This window comes from Spea bombifrons, chromosome 1 (genome assembly GCF_027358695.1).
Source record: "Spea bombifrons isolate aSpeBom1 chromosome 1, aSpeBom1.2.pri, whole genome shotgun sequence".
Classification (NCBI taxonomy): domain Eukaryota; kingdom Metazoa; phylum Chordata; class Amphibia; order Anura; family Pelobatidae; genus Spea; species Spea bombifrons.
The window spans coordinates 147,396,232-147,420,468 of record NC_071087.1 but is presented as its reverse complement, the minus strand read 5'-3'; the positions used below and the strand labels follow the sequence as shown (position 1 = coordinate 147,420,468).

The following is a 24,237-nucleotide window of genomic DNA, read 5'->3' as shown; positions in this document are numbered from 1 at the left end:
CAATTCAAATTCACCATAAAAAATACCTTTACATATAGCAGTTTGATGCATCTTGTCACCAGCTTGAATTTTAATTAGTTAAATATATTTTCCAACGCACGAAAATACTGATGCTGTCATAATATGACATATATCTAGTATTTGGTGGCTTGATTAATTAAACATATTCAAACGAAAGAAATGCATCTGTCTTTCATTGACGTCAGGGATGTTTTTCTTCTTGCTGTGGGCATCTTTTTGACCGACGTCTCTAATGATTAGCATACCCTTTGGGTTTTTGCGATATAACAAATTCTTGGAAAATGGCCTTGTTAATATATGTATTAAACTGTCACATAATTGCATATTGTCTGCATTTGTTTTAAGGATAGTATATGCAAATGTTTCTTGTATGATATACCGTGTCACGTCATTGACAGCATGAACGTTGAGGATAAACTCTGTCAAAGTCTCGCCGCTTCCAGTACAATGCTTTGTGCTGGGCAGGTTTCAGTACTGAATGGGGCCCTTTGAGAAGAGTGGAGTAGGGAGTGTGTGAATGAATACCCTTAGTTCTTGTGCATAATGTAAGTTCTGGTAGTGCAGCCTGTTTATCCCATGGTGCTTCCTATCAAGGGAAATTTCTAAGCAATCTTTTAGCATGTTTTTTTGAATGCTATTGTTTGCTTTCTGATCGCTGCAACAATCTTGTCATTAAGACCCCTTTATTTACTGTATGAGCCCATTTTGGTATCCAGAGGGCACGTAGAGATTTTCTCTTCGGCTCCTGCCTGTGTGTTGGCTTTGGTTGAATTGATGAGTACGATCTGCCCAAGCCCACAAACTACACTGACTGTAGTTCCTCCTGGGATATCAGGACTTTGGGCAATACTGGATTTGCATTCCAGGGACCCGTAGGCACACATTTAAAAATAAATAAAAAAGCTGCCTGAAGGGTCAGTTGCGGGTAGAAGCAGACAGTCCTGTCACTTGTTCAAGACTGCAAGTCGGGGGATGTTACCAGATACAGATATAGCCTCTTAGAAATGTTGTTTTTGTGTGTAAACCCTAAGGAAAAGAGTACATTTGCAACTATATGTCCATTTATTTCCACATTCTAGAACACCGAATGCTTTGTATGCTGCAAGTCCTTTAAGGTAGTAGGTGTTTGCTTGCTACCACTTCTTCTTTACTGATCATTTTTAGTTTGTTGTTGTTTTTTTTTTCTCTTTCTCTTGTACAAGCGTACACGGGGCTCTTTCTATAGACCTGCAAGAGGCTGAGGAAATTTGTTTGATATCAAATCTCCATCTCAAGAACCTCAAAATGTAGGCGTATATGTAAAAAATAAAATAATAATAATACTTGGTACTAGCCAGTGGTACTGATTTCACAACACGCTATTAGAGAAATGTAATAAACTGACAGAATTGTGCCCATCCAGGATTGTGCCGGCTACCCCTGTCATTGAAGTTGTAAAAAACAATTAACAGGATGAGTTCACGATGCTTATATCTGTACGGGGGAATCATGTTGACAGTTTTGTAAGTCATCCTGGGGAGAAAGATTATGATCAGCGTATTTCCTTAAGGCATTTTATTTTCTTGATCTATATAAAAGAAGAAGAATGCAAGTCATGCTGTGCGCAGTCATGCACAATTCAAATCCTTTCTTAACAATAGCGTTGCACTTGTTTATGAACATGAATAGCTAGTGAACCCGCCAATATATCAGTCCCATCGCAGATAAATGCTTTGATAAACGTGTTGCAGTACTTTTTATGGTCTTTTGTAGCCTCATCTGATAAGTTGATAAACTAGTGGGATGCTCTGAAAGTGAATGGGTCTGGAAAAGGATGCATTTACCCCATAATGGTGAAGTGAACAGCTCATCTTCACTGTATAGCAGACAATAAGAGAGAGTAACTTACTCATCTTGTCACTCTGATCACCCTCTGGGAGCGTGGTAGAATTAGCTTTGACAACGAAGGCGGGCGATGTCTGACTTAAACTGGAAGTGTTTCGATATTCCAACTGGACTAGTACTTGCACCAAACACCATTTAGCTGAATCTATAAGCTGAGAGCTTCTGGCTCCCGCAGACAGGGGAGACCAGTCATCAGACTCGCCCCCCTCACCCCAATCCCCATAATAAACTGCACCACAGTGCTGATTTTAACCCTAGATGTCATTGGTCCTCTAGGTACATCGGTGCTGTAGAGACATTTGTCCACACAGTACCGGGTAAATCATTGGTCTTCAAGGAGTTAAGTAATTGGGGCATTTGTGATAGAATTTGCTGATACTTGGGTTGTTATGTGGAGTCTGCACTGATCCTTGCTGCTGCATTTGTTTTCTTTGTTTTGCGAGAGGGTTAGTTTGATGGCTTCTCTTGTTTTTTTGTTTTTCTTAGTTACATATGATGTGTGCAATTTCTTATAGAAAAAGTGATCTTATTTCTCTCCGTTTGTTACTGATGCCCATATAATAACACGGAGAAAGTAGGCACTTCTCCTATTGGTCGCTTCCTCCCTTATCCCCACCAAACTGATGTGCCGATATCTTATTGGTTGTCTCTCTGTGTTTTGGTTAGTGTGCTCCAAAGTCTAATTTCAATTGTTATCCATTGTCTTATCACATTCTGTTCTGGTGTGTATATAAAAGACCTGGTTTTGTCCCTAATAATTGTGTGTTCGTTCCTATAATCCTACCTGGTGTGGTTTTTCTTCATGGAATGTCTGAAAATCCTCTTTGGTTCTTATCCCCTGCAAGATCTCTGATTTGGACCACCAAGGCTACAACTGGTCGCCAGCGAGAAGAAAGAGAAACCCAACAATAGCAGCCACTGGTTCCTGTTAGAGTAATTGAAATGGGTTTATTAATTCATTTCTGGACATTGTAAAATGTATATAAATACATAAGTTAGACAAGCCAGAAGGTTTAAGGGAGCCATGTATCAAAGTGGATATAGAGGCAAAGGGGATAATTGTTAGGCTTATTTGCATGCGCCTACCCAGAATCCCCTGTGGTTGTGGCAGCACCATGAGATTTCTGAGGGGAAAAAAACCATATATGTCCAAAACCATTGCGAGAAGGTTAACACAGATTGGCAGGAAAATAAATACAACACTCCATAGGTTTGTTTCTAAAAAAATCCACTTAGTGATGGTAAAAGCCTTGTAGGTGTCTGGTTCCCTTTAAACAGTTTATGTCCCTGGGAAAATTGAATATAGAAGATGAATAATGTATGATGTAAATGGAATAGCAGAGTCCGGTAACTGAATCTAATATTACAATGGTAACGCTTCTTTTCTTTTCCTCTCCAGGTTCGAATAGAAACAGCAACAACTTTAAAGCTGGATATCCTTTTACTCTTCAGAAAAGCCTTGGATGGGCAAGGCTGGAGCTCCCAATAGACACTCATTCTAGGCCTACAGCGCCATTTCTTTTAGGCCGAATCAGAGGCGGCAAAAGAGAAATGGGCGGCTTTATAGAATCAGAAATGTTACCATTTATTCTACACCTCTGACCTTTTGTTGCTGTTTTTTCCTTGACTCATTATTACCAGTCGATGATTTTGAATTCAGGACAGAACAGTTTTTGCCAGTAAGTTGTTTTTTTTGTTTTGTTTTTTGTTTTTTTTGTTTTATAATTATTATTTAGTTTGTCATCATTATGAATTTGTGGTCTACAAAATTGCTTGCTTGTAAAATACATGGACTGTTCAAATGGTGATAATTGGGGGGGGGATAAACACTATTAATTGTTTTTCGTTAAAATATTGTATAGAATATAGAAGTGAAATTTAGCTTGGGTGAAGTCTTTAACTCTGCAATTTTGAAAAACATTAGTTCTGTAGTTTTTTTTTAACACTTTGTATTCTGTATCTGCTGTTCTGCTCTGTTGCTTTAACATCAGGTTAAACTTCACATTAAAATAGGATAAATATGTGCAATCCGTGAGGAAACCTGTACAGTGCTTGTGATTTTCTGTGATTTGTTGAAATAAAGCGGGATCTCTTTCATCTTTCTCAGTACTTGGAATCCATATTCACCCTGATTTTCCAGCTACTCCAGCAGGTTACAGAATGTGACACAAAGATGCAGGTCCTGCATGTGTTATCCTGCGTTATCGAGAGGGTCAACATCCAGGTGTGTAAATTGCCATTACGTTTTATCTGTTGCGTGTACTTTATAGTGTGCTTTTTGGTAGTGCCTTTGGACTACGGTTATTTCATGCTATGTGTGTTTTGGGTAAATGTGTACATAACTCATTTGTCTTTGAATCTGCAGCCTTCTGTCCACCAGTATCAAGCTGTTACTCGTACTTTCCTTGTCCGAGAAACACTGCATGTAGATTGTCCAATATGATATAAATATATACACACATTTTATTCATATATATATACCAAGCAATGTTAACCACATAGTGACAAAGAATGCCAAGGTGGGAACAATGATGTGGAATCTTACAGTAAAGATGGCAGCACTGAAAAGTTCTCAACCGGGTGCCCATAGTGATGGACACAATACGGCACATACAATATTTATTGATTGCCATATAATTTCACTTTGCATGCAATCAGCTACTGCCTGCAATGAACAAGACAATATTATAACCAAAAATGCATTTAATGTATTTTATATGATAAAGCTTGATTCATCTTCTTTACTGTACATACATGCACAGAATTATACTGAATACAATTCATTCTCCTTTGACCTTACCGCATTCTTTCTAATAAATCATTTTCATAGTCTGTGCATCTAGTATGGGAGATCAATTACAGTTTTCTGTATTGAATCTTTATGAAAAAACCCACCTCTTACATGCCTTATATTAAATGACCTTTTCCCGATGAATATTGTGAACAGATTTAATAATAAATCTTTGATCATTGGTACGCACCTCCTCTCTGCCGCAGAGGGCCAATAAACTCCAGCGGTCTCTCCGCATGCACATTTTTTCACGTCTTCACATTTGTTGGATCCCCCAATTTAAGAGGTCTTTAAATGTTTTATTTGCAGGAAAGAAATCTTTAATTCTTCTTTTAAATGTCCTTGTGTTACTTTCTTAAGGTGTTTAAAACTCCCACTTTGCGCTGTCACTTGGTTTGTGATTGCTTTGTATTGAGCATTGTTGCGCTTTATACAAATCCTACATCTTTCAAAGGTCACAGAAAATGATTATATTGTTGTCACAGTCGTTTCCAATCCGCAAGGTATTTCATATCTACATCAAAATACTGTATAAATGCATGAGAGCAACATGGGAAAAAAAACGTTTCCATATCTGTTCTCTGACATTCTGAATGTACGCTTCAATTTCAAATTAGACAAGTCTGCGATTCCTTTGTATCAGTGATAAAGACTGCATAATATGTATGTTTAATCCAGACTATACGTTAGCCAAGAAGGGTGGATAGATAAAAATGGAGCTTCTGGTCTCTGACAGTTAACACTATGCTTGAATGCCTGCATGCATAAACATACAAAATGGAATCGAGTATACAAAAAGAATAATGGCGCTATAGAATCGGTGTGTCCCTTTATTTAGCACTTTTATCTAATGTCTGTTGTGCTGTCCTCTTATTACTATTTGTTTTATCCTTTATCATAGCACTGACCCTAATCTAAATGCAGCAACCCTCTCACTTACGCCTAAATGTCATTTTTAGATCTGGGCTATTATGTACTTGGCTATTGAGACTACGTAGAATGTGAGGACCAAGGCAAAATAGCCTTATACCATAACCTAAACCATTATTTTATTCCCTCACTTTAGCCAAAATATTGAAATATTTCTGATGTTTTGCAATCTTATTACCGTATTTCTGATCAAGCAGTAATTTTATCTCCAGACTAGCCTGTAATTCAGTGTGAAAGGGTTAACATCAGTCAACGGGCCGGGCTTCCGGTTAACTGATTGTACGCCTTTCAGGGTACAGAGAAACAATCCCTGGCCTTAACAGTTCACCTTGTAAGCCCAAAAACCCTTGCTGAGCTTTTATTGGGACAACATAGAAAGATGTAGTCATGTAAGCGTTTGCGACTTGAGATCAGATGAAAAGGAGGAAGAGGTCTCTGACATCCTGAAAGCTTCTATAATCCGTCCCCGTGTTCTATGTGGTGCCAATAAAATGAATCAACTTTAATTTGTGCAGTTTTATGGCCAGCATGATAGGGTATCGGATCTCCCCAACCATTGTCCTCATCCCCTACCTCCACAACGCCTACAATTTGCACATAATTTTTGTCTTTTTTAACGGATAACTGGGAGGTGTAAATAATAAATACACATATTCATACATCTTTTAATACCCTGTTTTATGCACTGTTATTGATGAAATTGTTAATTATATTTAACAGGAGATTTCATCATTTTATATGTGAATGATTTCAAGATGATACATGTTTTCTGTTTCTAGATCCGACCTTTTGTTGGATGCCTAGTACAGTATTTGCCTCTTCTATGGAAGCAAAGTGAAGAACACAATATGCTGAGGTGTGCAATTTTGACAACGTTGGTTCATCTTGTAAAGGTAAATGGAATACAAGAATACTTGGTGAAATGTTTTTATTTATATTTATTTATAATATTTAAATTATGATATACTTACTGCTCCCTCACTGGCTTGGCGGGGGCTGCAGGTGGGAGCCCGTTGAGACCTCCATGAGCACGTATGGAAAGTGCGCCCATTGATTTCAGTGGAAGTGCTTTCCTGTCACTAGTTGGTTGTTTGAAGCAGCCAATCAGTGGCAAGAATCATAGGACTGCAGAGAAGGAGAGCAGCTGTAGTTTCTAGCTCAGGTAGGAATGCGTATTAAAGTCGTTGTGAAGTCCTCTAATATGTAGTCTTTGCTTGGTCTGTCCAGGTCATTAAAGTGTTCCATTAATCGGACCTGAAATGTTTCTCAATGTTAAAACAGGGTTTAGGAGAAGAATGCAAAAATCTGTATCCGTTCCTGCTACCTGTCATTCAACTGAGTACAGATGTTTCTCAGCCACCACATATATACCTTCTAGAAGACGGCTTAGAATTATGGTAAGTGCGTTGGAGTTGTATTTAATGCATTCAGTATGAGCTTTATTCATATGCCTGAAGGACCATAATAGCTACAGATGAGAGGGGAAGTAGGTTTTCAAGCTACCATTCAAAATACATTCTAAATGAAAAATATTGGGGATTCTGTTACACTATATGCTCATATATCTTGCTTAGCCTGCCACTAAGTCAAAGGTGTGTATACCTTTTATGCTTTTTAGGTAGTGCACACCCCTACTTTGTATATTTTATGCTCTCAAACATCACCCCCCATCACAATAGCTATTATAATTTGTTATTAAGACAGCTGATGTAGTGTCACCAATGCTTATGGTAGCATATCACAAATAGGTAAATTAAGAGTATGCTCCACTGCAAACCTGCCTTCTGTTTAGAAGCTTAGTATCTGGTGACAGATGGTGTTAAATCATTTCACTAGACCCTATGGACTTTTCAATTTCAATCAACGTTTTAAAGGCGCGGCCCGTGCAAACCATCTTGAATGTCATACATACTTCACCTGTGCCAACAGCGATGATTTAGAACATTAACATTTGCTTTAAAGGGGCAGTTTAGTTCATTGAAGAAGAATGCATGTTAAAGTACTCTGAGGACTGCAGATTAGGGGACACAACCAGCTATTTATACGCATTAAAGTGCAAATGATGGCCATTAATGAAATATGCAACCCTGTAACAGGAAAAAAAAACACACACACTTGGGTATGTACAAAAACAAATATGTATGTATGTGTGTGTATATATACACACACACACACACACACACACACACACACGTCATTGTTGACCTTATTTGCATGCGCCTACCCAGAATTCCCTGTGGCTGTGGCAGCACAATGGGATTTCTGGAGGGAAAAACAAGCTTAATAATGCTTCTAATATATATATATATATATGTATATTAATATTATACGTAAGTATTCACATAAGCATGTTTTAAATCTTCTTAGCACTTACAACCTATTTGCAAAATGTGGCCATAATACAGGCATATCTCACATTAACGTACACAATTGATCCAGAACATTAATGTAAAATGAATATGTACTTAAAATGAGGCATTACCTTTTTTCACAACAACCCATGTCATGCACTGCAATCGTCCCGTCATTAACATCACAAAACGCTCAGAAGACGGACGTGCTTGCGCCATGCTGTGTCGAGTGTACGTATACAGGGGAAGTGCTGTAACTATTTACTATTCACAAGTGTCCTAAAAGTAAATAGTCCTTAAAATGTTTTGCCCATTTTCCGTGCCTATGGCAGCCTAGATTACAAAGGAGTTAACACAATACTTTCCAGTAGAGAAGGATCTCTTTATTTACTTTGTGTAAAACATATCCACTTAACAGTGGGATTGTTAGCGCGATTTATCCATTTATTTTATTGTTTGAGTTTTCCAGAGTATGGCAAACATTTGAATGTTACTCTATATCCATAACCGCAGCAAACTGAATGGCTGTAGGTAATTGGCATCTGCTGCTGATTTAGTAGGTAGCTGTGACTGCTATTTAACACATCTGTAGGATCGTGTTGTGTTTCACATACTGCATTTAATGATTGTCCCTGAAAGGGCTGCCCCTTTTTTTCAGCTTATGCCAAATGTGCTGTGCCAAGACAAAAAGGTTTGCCAACTATAAAGCTTCAGTGTCGTTTTGTATTGTTTTCTTTTTAATGAATGTGGAATGTGAACAAAGCAAAGGCAGTTTTCCTTTTGACCCCTACCTCACTAGTTGGACTACACCCAGACTAATGCCCAAACCAAGTTCTGTGATATCCATTCAGAGCAGCACTTTTACTGCTTATGACATTTTATCAACTGGTCGATGTTTCTTTTTATATATATATTTTTTTTTTTACATTTTTGCTGGCAAACAGGAAAAAAAGGACAATTTTCAACCACTGAAAGATAGAATCAACATCTTGTAAACTGAGTCACTGAGAATATGCTTTACTTTCAATGGATTATTAGATCATTGATTTTACACTTTAGATCCACAATGCCTTAATTCATTTTGGGATTAGTTCAATTTGTCCTTATTATATTTAGTTTTGAAAATTTACAGACTGCATTTCTGCCGTAAATGCACCTAGGAGATTCTGCCTTCCCAATTTACATGTGTTTAGACACTTAATGCTAATTCTAGCAGACAATAAACTGCTTTGGGCAGCAATGCTATGCTAACTGGATAAAAAGAAAAGAAAATGTTTTTTCTATGTTTTTCTTTCCACTGACTTTTTTGTCAAAATGAAAGTGCTTCAACTTAAAATTGAACCCTTAAAAATATTTCCTTTAGAAATGATAATAACTACACTGTTTCTATATCACTAGCCTTTCTCCCCAAGATGTAGAAGTGGCTAGTAATACTATATTGGAACATTATTTTTCCACAGTTCTACAGTGCAATTTAGAAATATGAGTATGTGTTGGACTGTCTTTTTCACAAGAGAATGTCTCAAAGCATTTTTTTTTGCTTATGGGAACCTGGGAAAGGATGTGATGGACTTCTTACTTTAATGGCAGGATAACTGTGCACAAATCAAAGTGATCTTCTAGGTTCTCCACGAGAGGAGATCCGCTGAAGTCTTCTAGTCCCCCTGTGCAAAAAGTCTTTCAAAGGGGGAGTGGGGGCCAGAAGGCACACAGCACTCCCCCCACCAAAACTGGACTGAGTCTTCAGGGGCTCAACTTCACTGTATGAAGCGACCCAATGGTGAAACCTTAAATCGTAAGGGGTCTTCAAATTATAGTGAGACCTCTGCTTCCACTCTTTACCTCAATGAGATGTCTACACATGCCAAGACACATTTTGTCCCATGAATAAGAAAAGAAAGGGCTTCATATTTTCTTTTTGGGTGAGGAAATTATATTATTTGAGGTGCAAGTACATTTTGCACGTGGGCCCTGTAGTAGCCAAAGAATGCCCTGTTTTTATGTCTGGTGACATGTAGGACACACAATAAAACATGTATTTACATCTAAAGATTTCCTTTTTTCCCCCAACATTTTTTTTTGTTTACATAGCTTTAGGTTTTCGAAAATGATCATGGGTAATTTCTTGTTCTTCCTAAAAACAACACTTAAGTATATTTCTACTATATATATTAGTTTTTAGCACAAATTTTTACAGTTTTGTCTTAAAACCAAAAAAGTCAGTTTTGGTTTCAAAATAATAAGCTGTGTTCATATAAACTCTGCAGAGGTTTTACTTTTTTTTGTTCTTTGAGATCTGTCATTATTTAAAGTTCACGTTTCATTCACTAATATTGCTCAGGGCTTCTGAAAAAAGGAAAATTGTTTAACCAGAGGTCATGTTTGACTGATGTCATCTATGTAAGGATTAGAACATTTGTAGTCTGTAGAGCTCACCCAGTTTTAATCATGTTTACCCTGTGTAGCAGTAAATGTGTGGTGCTGAATGTTGGTGTATTGGAGTCATTTTCAGATTAAGAATTCGCTAAAATGTACAGTATCTCACAAAAGTGAGTTCACCCCTCACATTTTTATAAATATTTTATTATACCGTTTCATGTTACAACACTGAAGAAATGACTATGTAAAGTAGCCATTAATGTCTAGACCTTGGCAATAAAAGTGAGTACACTCCTTAGTGGAAATGTCCAAATTAGGCCCAATTAGCCATTTCCCCTCCCCGGTGTCACGTGACTCGTTAGTGTTACAAGGTCTCGGGTGTGAGTGGGGAGCAGGTGTGTTAAATTTGGTGTTATCGCTCTCACACTCTCTCATACTGGTCACTGGAAGTTCAACATGGCACCTCATGGCAAAGAACTCTCTGAGGATCTGAAAGAAAGAATTGTTGCTCTACATAAAGATGGCCTAGGCTATAAGAAGATTGCCAGGACCCTGAAACTGAGCTGCAGCACGGTGGGCAAGACCATAAAGCGGTTTCATAGAACAGGTTCAACTCAGAGCAGGCTCTCGGCATGGTCAACCAAAGAAGTTGAGTGAACTTGCTCAGCATCATATCCAGAGGTTCTCTTTGGGAAATAGACGTATGAGTGCTGCCAGCATTGCTGCAGAGGCTGAAGGGTTGGGGGGTCAGCCTGTCAGTGCTCAGACCATACGCCGCACACTGCATCAAATTGGTCTGCATGGCTGTCATCCCAGAAGGAAAGCCCCCAAACAGTTTGCTGAAGACAAGCAGACTAAGGACTACTGGAACCATGTCCTGTGGTCCAATAAGACGAAGATCAACTTAGCTGGTTCAGACGGAGTGCAATCGTGTGTTGTGGCAACCAGGTGAGGAGTACAAAGACAAGTGTGTCTTGCCTACACTCAAGCGTGGTGGGGAGTGTCATGGTCTGGGCCTGTCGGCTGCCGGCACTGGGGAGCGACAGTTAATTGAGGGAACCATGAATGCCAACATGTACAGTGACATACTGAATCAGAACATGATCCCCTCTCTTCAGAGACTGAGCAGCAGGGCAGTATTCCAACATAACGACCCCAAACACACCTCCAAGATGACCACTGCCTTGCTAAAGTAGCTGAGGGTAAAGGTGATGGACTGGCCAAGCATGTCTCCAGACCTAAACCCTATTGAGCATCTGTGGGGAATCTTCAAACAGAAGGTGGGGGAGCAGAAGGTCTCTAACATCCACCAGCTCCGTGATGTCGTCATGAAGGAGTGGAAGAGGACTCCAGTGACAGCCTGTCACTCTGGTGAACTTCATGCCCTAGAGGGTTACGGCAGTACTGAGAAATAATGGTGGCCACACAAAATATTGACACTTTGGGCCCGATTTGGACATTTCCACTGATCTACACCTAAGTCACAATTTATAGACAAATACAACATGATTAAGATAATTACACACAAACAGTGATAATCTTTGTAGTCTACTGAAAATACACATTAAACATTGACAGCGAGGAAGGAGAAAGTAAACTCTTGGATTTCATAATTGGTCAAACCTCGTTTAGCAGTTAGTCACTTCAAACAAGTGCTTCCAGTAGCTGCGCATCAGACCTGCAAAACTTTCATGAGGAATTTTAGACTGCCCTTCCTTACAGAAATGTTTAAACTCAGCCCCATATTCTGTTATTGGCTCTCTTGAGGTCATTCCGCAGCATCTTTTATGGGTCTGGACTTTTCTGTTTTCAACTATTCTGTAGTAGATTAACGTTGATGTTTAGGTTCATTGTCCTGCTGCATCACCCAAATTCTACTGAGCTTCAGTTGGCGTACAGCCATCCTGACCTGATTCGGTATGATTCCTTGAACTTAACTTTCCAGCAAAACAGCCCCAAATCATGATGCTCTCTCCACTGTACATTTTTATGCCATATGCGTTGCACCGTGTTCTTCCAGAATAACAGAACCTTAGTTTCATCAGTCCACAAAACATTTTCCCAGTAGCGTTGTGGAGAGTCAAAGCACTCTTTAGCATATTTCATGTGGACTGTGATGTTAAATTGGAGAGCAGCGGCTTCCACTGTGGTGTCCTGCCATGGACGCCATGCCTCTGCAGTCTTTTGCATAAGGTAGTTTCCTGAACAGAGATGTTAACCAGTTCCAATGTTTTCTTCAAGTACTTAGCTATTACTCTAAAGTTCTTTCACCACATTGAGCATTTTACTTTTTAATACACATGTTTGATGTAATGGAACATGTTTTCATGCCTTGATGTTGGGAAAATATACATGTACTTCAAACTAACATATATATATATATATATATATATATATATATATATATATATATATTATATATTGTCTAAGTTTCACGGGAGATGTGCCATTGTTAGACTTGCAGGTAGTGTTATGCTCTTTTTCAATTTATGAATGTGAGACATTTACTTGAAACTAATAGATTGTAAGCGTGCAACAGCAGAAACATTTCTCCTTCATGTCTTAACGTGTTTTTATGCACATTTTTTAAATATGTTATGTATTTCTTTAATCTTACACTCATCCCAGTTCATCTGCCCTTGCCTCACGATACTCATAATTTCCCTGTGGATGATGTACATCAATGGAGAAGGAACACATGGGTTTATTCTCTTAACCTTACATTTTAGTGAGATAAAGAAATAAGGGAACTACTTTAGAGCAGACAGTGAGAGGCGTTAACAGATGATTAAGTGTTGAGTGGAGGAGTGTGAGACAGCAGGCTTCAGAAAGGAAATTATTCAACTGCAAACATCAAGTCTTCCCTTGAAGACATGCAAAGCTTAGGTTCAAGAAGTAGTGACAGATATCTTTATTTTTCAGTTCATCATTTTTCTTTTGCCGTGCACAGTTACTTGTAGTGCTCTGATCTAGTGTGTGATTAAAATGCCTGGACCGTAATCATTGACAACTCAAGATTTATAGATCAGTGGGATTTTATAGTTGGTAAATCTTTTTGTACCTTTTGTTGTTTTTACTTTATAGGATCTAGTTTACTATGAGTTTGTCACGGTTTTTAATCTTTTTTAAAAGTTGCGAATTGTAATTGTCATTTTTGAAACAGGTTTGTTTGTGTGCGACTTGATAGCTTTGTTTTAAAGTTAAAGCACCTTGTCTACCAGTATTTATTGTATGTGATTTTATATTTGAATTACCTAATTTCACATATATTTCTAGGTTAGTAACCTTGGAAAACTCTCCAGCAGTCACTGACGAACTCCTCCACATCTTTCGCAATATGTCTGCTTTGTTGGGTAAGACAAAATCACAATAACGTTTGGCATGTCATTACTGTATTTCAATGTAAGGATAAATCGGATCTGCAATATATATATATGTGTATTATTTTTAAAAGTCTTGTTAAAGCATCTCAAAATTTCAATCTTTATTAGATTTCAATAGAAAACCGCAAACAAACCTGAAAAACATAAAAATTATTACAAGATAATAATAGAAGTAATTTTTAGGATTGGAACCCTAGAATACTCAGACATCACTGTACGATGACAAACCATTATTCCTGATTTGTGCTCAGCTTTTACAATTTTATAATTAAATGCAGTATTTATTCCTAGGTGAATCTCCAAAGCCCTCCCAGGAATTGTTACATTTTGTCTCATTTAGAGCTTTTATCAGGAAAACTCAACTATCATGTGATGCAATAGCTGACACACGTATAGTTTACCACCAAAGCGGAAAAGATTCTTCTGTTGTTTTCATGTTAGGAAAGCTTCAAAGTAAAGATGAAAATGGCAACTGGACATCAACTGATTTTTATTAGCTTGGCAAACTAGAAGGGCAAAGAAAGTCCTATTGCAATAAAAGTCCCTGTCTGTTGTCCCTGACAAATGCATGATCCATCGTTTTACTTCTTAAAGTGCGAGACAAATTTGCCATTTTGAAGGCCAGAAAGATTTATTTCAATTCCTTTAGCTATTGACATGTTTTGCTTCTCGTGTGACACCAGCAGATTCTGTAGCATTTTTACAATAAGAAAAAATAAGAACATTAAAGTTTTTACACCCTGAAAACACAAGTTTATATAGAGCGCAAGGAATGCTAAAGGTGAGTGTCGGTACAGCCAACATTACCGCCGAAGGTGAAACTCCACCGAGTCATGCAGCTTTACAATTATCCCAATCATAAAAACAAGCATCTCTCCATGGAGGAATTGACAAAAAAATCCTCCATGATGCTGTGAGAGAGCGATTGCTAATTATATGAAGTGTTCAATCATAGCCATTGCTGCTAAAAGTGGCATAACCACAAAGGGAGTGCTAGGAGGGGGCATGGGGCGGTTTGCCACTGGGCTGCTGTGATTTAGAGATCTTAGCAGCTTTTTTTATATCTTGAAATTCCAGATATTCTAAAATCTGTTGTAGAGAGAAGTAGACAGATCGTATTAAGAGCGTTGTTTACAAAATGCGTTTGGGCCACTTTCATTTCCTATATCTTTTTTAAAATGTGACTTAATTTATCTAGAAAGAGAAAAGAACTGAACGTGACTAAAAGAAACACTGTAGAGTTCGGTTCATTCAGTTCATTGCTCAGTGTGCGGGTTTTTTTTCCACAAAAAAATATTGAGTGTCAAATTGTACGAATAAGAGCGTACAATTTTTATGATTTACTCCTGATAGATTAGGGTGCTACAACTTTGTTATTATTGAGGAACTGGACTGCCCCTACAGTACTTAACTGACCTTTACAGTCTGTCATTCATGTGACAGTATGAATCTTAGAACTAATAGTAAATAACTTCCAGTGAGCCTAATCTCCTCATTTTTTTTAAGTTTATTTAAAATATTTTGAGACATTGTTAATGCACTTGGTTTTAACGCCCAACCAATCAGTAGTATAAAGAGTTCCACCTCCAGTATGTGGCATAAGTATACCATTTTTGAGTTTCTTCATTCTCATTCCTTGCTCCAGTAACCTTTATTGCCAAAAATATGTGCAGAAAACCCACTGTTGTAGTGTATCCGGATGCTAACTGTCCTGGAATTCTGCCTTATTCTTTTTAATGTTCACATGGCACACTTATCTGTTTATAAATCTGAAGACTTATTTGGTGTAATGTGCAGCTGTAAATAGTATATCTGAGTGAGCATGAATTGCATGAATGGTAAGGGACCGCTCATTCATCTATCATTTTCTCTTATTAATATCAGAATAGCTGTGAGAGATTTATACTGGTTACAAAAACACAGCAGAAGTATCATGTAGAATTAGCCAAATCAGTCAACCTAATAATTATCCAACATATTAGACATCTGCAGTCAAAACATTTGTACAGCAGAATCCAGCTCAAAGGAAGCACTCTCTAAGATATGTGAAAGAATTAAAATTCTCTTCTACATAAACTATACTTTAGGTAACGGTAAAATAATTTAAATTTTCCTTCCAGGTTCTCAAATACAGTGCCCTCCACTGATATTGGCACCCTTGGTAAATATGAGCAAAGAATGCTTGGAAAATTGTCTTTATTGTTTAACCTTTTGATCTTTTATTAAAAAAAAATACATGCTTCTACTACCCCTTAAATTGTGGGAGGATTTTCCATCGCCTTTACCCACCATTACCCATGTAATAAAAAATATATGAAAATACTCTCATGAAACAATTACATTGTAGCACATTGATTGGCACCCCTATGAATTCACATGAGAAAAATATGATTGATGTATATTCCTTTTTTTATTTATTTATTTTTTTTTTTTACATTTTATAGTACACCTGGGTGAATAGGAACAGGACATTGTTCAACGATGCCTTACTAGGGGGATAAATAGTAGGTAACACATAGGCCATATCCCCTTCATCACTATGGGTAAGACCAAGGAATTTAGCTGTGGTATGGAAAAAGGTTGTTGAGCTTCACAAAATGGGAAGTTGCTATAAGAAAATAGCAAAAGCATTGAAAATATCCATTTCCTCCATCAGGGCAATAATTAAGAAGTTCCATTCAACTGGAAATGTTATGAATTAACCTGGAAGAGGACAGGTGAATAGAGGAGGTTGGATGGGGGGGGCGCAGAAAAAGCTATTTCAGCTGCACTAAAAATAGGATAGTGAGTAGAGGGATCTCTATGTGCCATGTGCCCCATCTCAGCCCCACCAATGAAGGATGCATATTAACCCCTTCATGACATTGTACTAGTATGTTCTAAAACATCTAGATGATGTAATAGCACATCCTATGGTTTTGGGGACGTTTCCCCGCTGTTACAGGGGAGATGAGGGTGTCATTTGACAGCCTGGAGTAACAGAAGATGCCACTCTCTGCCGACTGGAAGTCCTGACATTTTGCTCCCTTATTTAAAAAAAAAAAAAAAAAAAAACACCTGTCCCTGTAGGGGGGTGTTCTTCTCAGACCATGTTGTTGTTTACATGAGTGGAAGAAATCCTAGGTAAAATGGCAAAAATAAAATACTATCACTTGGGGGGGAGCATAACCCTGTCACAAAGGGGGTTCAAGTACTTTAAGTATTTTAACATGTATTTTTTTAAGCATATAAAAAGTCCTGCTTTAAAAGGGGGAAGAGGTCATTACAGAACATATGAAAGCTGGAGGGTCCCTTTAATTATCTGCTTTTTATAAATATATAGTTAAAAGCTATGTATCTGTAAATGTTTAGACCTGCTTCTCTCCATCAGCCATGTTGACGAATACCTAATTTCCTTTGTTGCTTTTTGCCTTTTTGATACATTACTACCAATAAAATAATCTTCAACTTCACCTTCTATAGCTGCTGTTATGAATCTTTTTATTCACAACCCTTTTGAGGTACTTAACATAAAGAATCGATATACACCGTATCGCTGTATGTGGAATATCTTGATAGTGTATCGGAATTTTTTTTACGAAATGGAAATGTGAAGGCTTTCACTTTTTCTCTCCAGCTGACAGACGTGTTGTGTGGCACATGTGCCAGTACTGTAATATTCATAGCTCGCCGTGCTCTGCGTGCTTCGATGTTTTACTCCCCGTATCTTTACGGTAGCTGGTTTGCAGCCTGCCTCAAGCCTCGCAGCGCTTAGTCATTGAAGTAGCATTGATGAGGCCTTAAGGGAGAAGCAGACAGCCATAGAAGCTTCCCACAGTACTTTTATTTCCATTTGCAACTTTAACCCCTTAAGAACAATGGGTGGTCCCTAAACCTATTAAAAACAATGCATTTTGAGCCCGTACATGTACTGGCTTTGTCATTAAGGGGTTAAGCCGCACATGCTGTGTAGCACAAGCTAAAGTCTCCAGGAAAAGCCAAGTAACAAGCATTTTAGTGCTTTCCCTATTTGAACTTAACAGGTTCTATGAGCAAACATTTTTAACTTAGATTAAACACAATTATAGAAAGCACTGAAAAATATTCAGCAACCATTAGATGTAATATGTCATCATTAAATGTCCATCTGAAGAAGAGACCTCTGAGGTCCCGAAAGCTTGTCTCTTTCTATGTTTGCCCGGTATATCAACTTCGACTAAGGGCTCTTATTGTAGCCGGACATTTAAAAGTTATAATTTGTAAATTTTGTTAGAGCACCAATTAACTTTTCCCCCCTCAAAATTCTGTGTATTTTTTGTCAACGCTATGCAAGTTAATTACGCCTTCCAGTTCGCCTGTTTTTGCGGACAATGTAGACCCTCTGACCTCCCCTGGCAGCTTGTGCTGTTGTAATGAAGGTGTCCCATTTGTTTATGGTATAATATAACATAATCTGTATGTGCGATGCAATGTAAAAAAGCTTAAGATATGGAAAATCATAAATAGAAAAATAATATACACTATCGCCCACTGTTTCTTGGCTGATTATGGATATTTGACTCTTATTATTTTCATTTAAATTGTTTAATATTAAACTCTTGTTTTAGCTGATCTGTTATTAACAGTGTTGATAATAAACTTAAACCAATTATACTCCTTTGAGCCTATCCTATTTAGAATTATATTAAATTAAGAAAGTTACTTTTAAATACACAATCTCTAAAAGAATTATAGTGACGCATAGTTTGAAATTATCTTTGCATTTTAGTAACTGGGTGAATAAAATTAATTTTTTAAATGAACTACTACACAATTCCTTTCTCCTAGAAACCATACTGAATATTTAGATTAACCAGCCTTAGGTGTTTGCACACAGGGAACCTTGGGGGTAGTCATATGGGGTGGTGCACCCTTTGATCAGTGCGGAGGGGACACGGTGTGAAGGCAATAATGGCTTCTTTATGTGAATGTGTGATGGAACACTTGAAAATGTTATTTCTACGTACACTACCATTCAAAGGTTTGGGGTCACTTAGCTCTTTTCATGGGAAACGAGGCCATTTCTAGCTGTAACATAATTGCAAAAGGATTTCTTAGCCATCGGTTAGCCAGTTAAAGTTAACTTGGATGAACAAACACCTATGCCTATGGATGGGAGTGATAAAGGACCCCTGTTCACCAGCGAAGATATTCCATTCAAAATCATCAGTTTCCAGCTACAGTAGTCATTTACAACATTAACATCTGCGCTGTATGTCTGATCCATTTTTTATGTTATTTTAATTAACAAAATGTGCTTTTCTTTCAAAAACAAGAACTTGTGAAGGGTAGTTTGTGTATATATTTTTGAAGTTTTTGACCCATAAATCCTAGGCCTGACATGTATAAGTAATTGGACCTAGCCTTTTGGTAGTAAGCAAATTGATGGTCAAAAATATATATTTTTTTAGTATCCTCACTGTCGACTGATCTTCACTTGTCAACTTCACATAGACCTAAGTCTCCGGTTGATTCCAGTTAATAAGTTCAAATAAACGTTGTTTGATTTCAAAGGTTTTTTACCCACAGATTATGAATATTGTGAAACAAAAATATTTAAAATTGCAAGCGCTACCGTTAGAATAGTGTCATAATATTTTTGGTATTTTATGTTGTTTTGCTCTGTTGGGCGTTCATTAAATTTTTCTGTTCTAGAACTTGGTACTGAAAATCTTCGCATCTGTTTCAAGATCATTGAAGCCTATATCTTCTTTGCCTCCTCTGAATTTTTGCAGGTATGTAACCCAAGTCTCGGCAAACTTTTCTTATTTTAGTAGTGACTGGCTTTTTGTTTACTCCTTCAAAATCTGTCATCTTCATAATAAAACTTGTACCATATTACCGAAAGGCCAACTTTCAAGCAGCATAAATCTGGCTTATGAATATAACTGTGAAGGCTCCACGACACAGGAGAACGTTGTAAACAGCTCTGCACTCTGTCCCTTAAATTAATACTGAAACAACAAATACTTCATGTTTTTCATTGTTTCATGTTTTTATATATATATATATATATATAAAATTAATTTTTACAATAAACGCTTTTGTGCTAAATTCACTTTTAATGTTTATTTTTATGCCAGCTCACTCCTTACAATATGTCTTAGAAAAACGGAATGCACTACATAAAACGGTATTGAGTTATAAAATTTATGGGCTTTTATATGCGAGAAGATTATGCTTCGGCTCAGTGAATTCAGACAGAGATTATTTCAACAGAATTATATATTCAGTAAAGAACGGTCTTTTGTAAATTATATATATATATTTTTAAAAGAAATGCTTAATAAAAGTGGAGTGCCTCTTAGTTAAACATTCCGTGTAAGTTATAGTACACAGGGGTGTAAAATAAACGTACGCAAAGAGCTGTCAACAGCAACAGCAGAAAAATAAACACATTTGCTACAAGATATTAAAGAGAAAAATCTGAGATAATGAAACCTGTACCTTGGCCATCTTTAAGGTAGTTTGGGGCCGTTGGGGCAGATAAAAAAAACTAAACTAAAATGGAGGTAAAGGAATACAAGAAATGCTGTAGTCATGGATATCATCATGCTGGGGGAGGGGGGGCAGATAAGGACTAAAGGCTTTTAAATGCAATGCTGATTCTTTGGGGGTTCTCAACTGAACAGCTATTTTTAGCCACTATCGAAAACCGTAAAATTTTTGATTAATACGCTTAATACTTTGGATGACTTTGCCGAGGGGATCTTATGTGGCGGATTCTCTGTAACTTTGGACCTTCATTTAGATTTGTCTCCAGGCCCCTCTGTTGGTACCCCCAATGGGATTTAGTCAGTGCTAAATTAGCTGCAATTGATGAATTGTTGGCACCTCTGGCACTCGTCTGAGAGGGACTGCACCTTTTACTCACATTCTCATAATGGATATTTTTAAGACTTGATTATATTTTTCTTACTCATGAATGTCTCCACCTATGACATAATAATAGTTCACATGGTCAGATCATGCTCCCATTAATGCTTGTATTGAATTGGCCTAGTTTAGAAGCAAAGGTTTGGTCATGATGTCTCAATGAATCACTTGTAGGATACTGTGGTGACAGAGACCAAACAAGTGCATCAGGATTATTTTAAGATCAATCATCCCTCTCAGTCCTCTTCTATGGTGGTCTGGAAGGCCCATAATGCGGTAGTCAGGACTGGAAAAAGTGCTAGAATGCTCAATTCCATTCTCTATGCGGAAATATATAGGCTCTTGAAGTGAAACATAAGGGCTTGAGGTTGGCGGTAGATCTGACTGAGCTCACTGATACATACTGCCAGCTTTTGTTGCTTCTTCACAGGGGAGCATAGAGGTCCTTTCAACTAACTAGAAAGTTAGCATGGCATTAAACCAGGTAAAGATCTGGCACGTGCCCTATGGCATTAACTGCGCCACCTGTACATACTAGCATTTAGAGATGCTTCTGGTAGAGTCCAATATGTCTCTTCCCAAATCGCAAAATGTTTAGAACTTAGAACCGAAACTATATAATATAGGAAACCCTGTGTTTTCCAAGGCTTGTTTGGATGGTTGTTTTCTTTACTTGATCCCAGAAGGTGGAACACTCTGCAGTTAGGTTACTTGATACCCAATGGGGTACTGACCCTGTTGGAATGTGTTCCTTCAAATAGTGTGCCCACTTTCTTAGTGACCCTCTTTCTATGTACCATCAGATTCGCCATCATCTCGCTGGCATATTGCGCAACCTTACTTTACGAATAGACCTGATTTGGAGCAGTTGCTTGTGTCAGACCTGCCACTGGCCCACCCTGTTTTTTTTTTTGTTTTTTTTTCCCCCACTTTTTTTTTTCTTTCAAATTTCCCTTCCTCCTTATTCTTTCTCTCTCTTTTTTTTTTCTTACTCCCTCAGGTTCACAGCTACTTTTATATGACCAAAAGCTGACTTGCCTGCAGTCGAGTTTCTAATGTGTAATTCTGTTTTTTGGGGCATGCCATTATTGGGGCTTTCTCTGTGAGTCTTGCCTAAACTTAGATATCATTTCTCGGGAGCTTTGTATTCTTGCTTCTATTTATGTTTCATGAAAACTGAAGATTAAATAAAAAGCAATAACTGTCAGGTTTTTTTTAATTTTGGTTAATGTAATAAAAACTAAATTAAATAATCAAAATGTGTAATGCTTTCTTTCACATGATAACATGGTAATATGTTCACTTTTGTTGCTTCCAGATATATGCAGCTAACCTCTGCAACTCGTTCCTTGAGCTCCTTAAGGATATAAACACAGAAGGCCAAGTTCAAGTGCTTAAGGTATTTCTCTATTACTTTCTATTGTTTGCAAGATAAATACACCTATCAGCTCACCCATACACTAGCATACCTGAAATTAAAGGTGTGTATGTAAAATGTGTATTGGATTAGTTATGGCATCATCAATGCGTATTAGGATCTCTTTGCTAGAGAATTGACTCCACCATACATTATGAAGGTCCAAACCCTATGAAGATGACGTAGAGAGATTTATTTCCCATTTTAGAACGATGAGACAGCCTTATTCAGCTATGTTTAGGTCATACGCATTCTGTGCGGGTTGTTTGGACATCAGTGTATAGACTATGTGGGGTATTACCAATACTTGGATATTTACCATTTTAACAGTATCTTTGTTGAAAATTAACAATGGTTATGGCAGAAAGAAACAGGTCCTGACACCACCTTCAAGTGCACACATCAAGTGCATATGTTGTATGAACAAATGCTTGTATAAAAATGACTGCATTTCTTAAATAGCTCTCCGTAGCCTTGCATGTCTTTTAGACTATTTGCTATGGATTTCTTATATTTTATATATGTAATGTATCATTGTATAATTCCCATATATATTAACAATCATGTTCGCCCATTGAAAGTGACATACATTTTACTGATATCCCTGTGCCCCTGTAATTTATTCTTTTTTATTGTAAACCTCTGGTATTATTGCAATGGACTGCGCTTTAACAATTTGTTACCATGTAGCTTTTCTTTCATTTCTTGAAGCTTTTTCATTTTTCAGTCTTTTGAAGCCAGTATCATGTTAAATAAAGTCATACAGTTTTTCTGAGAAGTGTGATAAGAGATCCTAATATTGTTAGCTTGATCATTTTATTCCTGAACCTCTGTACATATAATAGCTTTGTCGCTGTCAGAATTTTCAGTGCTGTGCAGCCTGCCCAGCATGACCAAACATTTGCACTAACTGCGTGCAGAAAATGTAGGCATGAGGGGGCTGCCTGATAGTGCTGTGTGTAGGAGAAGCTACAGATGTCTTTCTCCGTCGTTCGCTGATTCCACAAATTAGCTACTTGCTCATGAGGGTCTGAAAGGACCCCAACCTGCAATGTTCCCAAGTCAGCACTGGAGGTGAGTATATCACATGCAGGGTGGCAAAGGGAAGAAGATTCTGCAGAATTTTCCCTTGCAATTACAAAATTGACAGCATAGAAATTTAAAGGGACTTCACGGCTATCATATAGATTACCGCCTTCGTTACCATATAGACGTATAGGTACAGTCACAAAAAATGTGACAAGATTACCCGTAGGACGTACATGTACGTTGTCTTTCACAGCTACAGGGACATGAGCACCGGTACACTGTTACATAATTACATGTCACCAGAATCTTTTTGGAGGAGAAGAAGAGAGATCCAGCTGAGATCTAAGTCTGCTCTCCCAGCTGGCTGATCGCACGCATTGTGATCAGAAATGCAAGGCTATGGAGCCCTGATCATTGGTAAATGTGATCAGTGTAGGAGAGATTGGAGGGAAGAGAGTTCCCCCCCTTCACTCAAAGGGAAAATATATAAAATATATAAAATATATATAAAAATGAAAAAAGTGAGCTCAGTGATGTCATTGTGACATCACTGGCATACATAAGGTGTGTGTGCATGTGCGGAATCCTCCCCGACGCGCAGGGAATGTTGCCGAATGAAAATTGAGTCAATGTTCATCAGGGGCACGTGATATATAAGAAATTCCAAGGAAATTCCAAAATAATTTGTGTTTTTATTTTAGTATAAGTTTTTTTGCTAGAACTCACAATGGTTATTTTTTTACACGTTACACAATGGTTTCTAACGAAGGGCCTATTTTTTTCTGAAAAAGGGTGTATAATTTGTGTGGATACATCAAAAATGAAAAAAGGGGATTTTAATTAAACCAAAATATGGGAAAGATGGCAAAATAACTTATGGTAGAATACTAAAAAACTTCAGTATGGGAAGGGTCAAAGTGCATATGAGGGCTGTGTGTAATTATATATGTTTAGATGCTCTTCTAAAAAAAATGCAAAAATGCAACTGAAATTATTTCAAGTGTATGTATGCTGCATTTTATTAAGGGGGAAAAAACTGTGCTAAAGTTTCTGATAGGTGAGAAGTCGAGAAATTGAAATGTCAGGATATTAATCACTGGGCCTGCTAAATACAATGTAGAATATTTGCAGAATAACATCACAGCATAAATGTGTAGT

At 37.6% G+C, this 24,237-nt stretch overlaps 1 protein-coding gene across 1 annotated transcript in view; it reads left to right on the top strand.

Moving 5' to 3' along the window:
• IPO11 (importin 11) overlaps positions 1-24,237 on the top strand; it is a 148,303-nt gene that overhangs the window by 48,890 nt on the left and 75,176 nt on the right. Inside the window, exons 16-23 of the mRNA XM_053448028.1 lie at positions 3,305-3,338; positions 3,544-3,584; positions 4,013-4,129; positions 6,406-6,519; positions 6,908-7,023; positions 13,633-13,709; positions 19,413-19,492; positions 21,952-22,032. Coding sequence (XP_053304003.1) covers positions 3,305-3,338; positions 3,544-3,584; positions 4,013-4,129; positions 6,406-6,519; positions 6,908-7,023; positions 13,633-13,709; positions 19,413-19,492; positions 21,952-22,032 — 660 coding nt within the window. The remainder of the gene's footprint in view (positions 1-3,304; positions 3,339-3,543; positions 3,585-4,012; positions 4,130-6,405; positions 6,520-6,907; positions 7,024-13,632; positions 13,710-19,412; positions 19,493-21,951; positions 22,033-24,237) is intronic.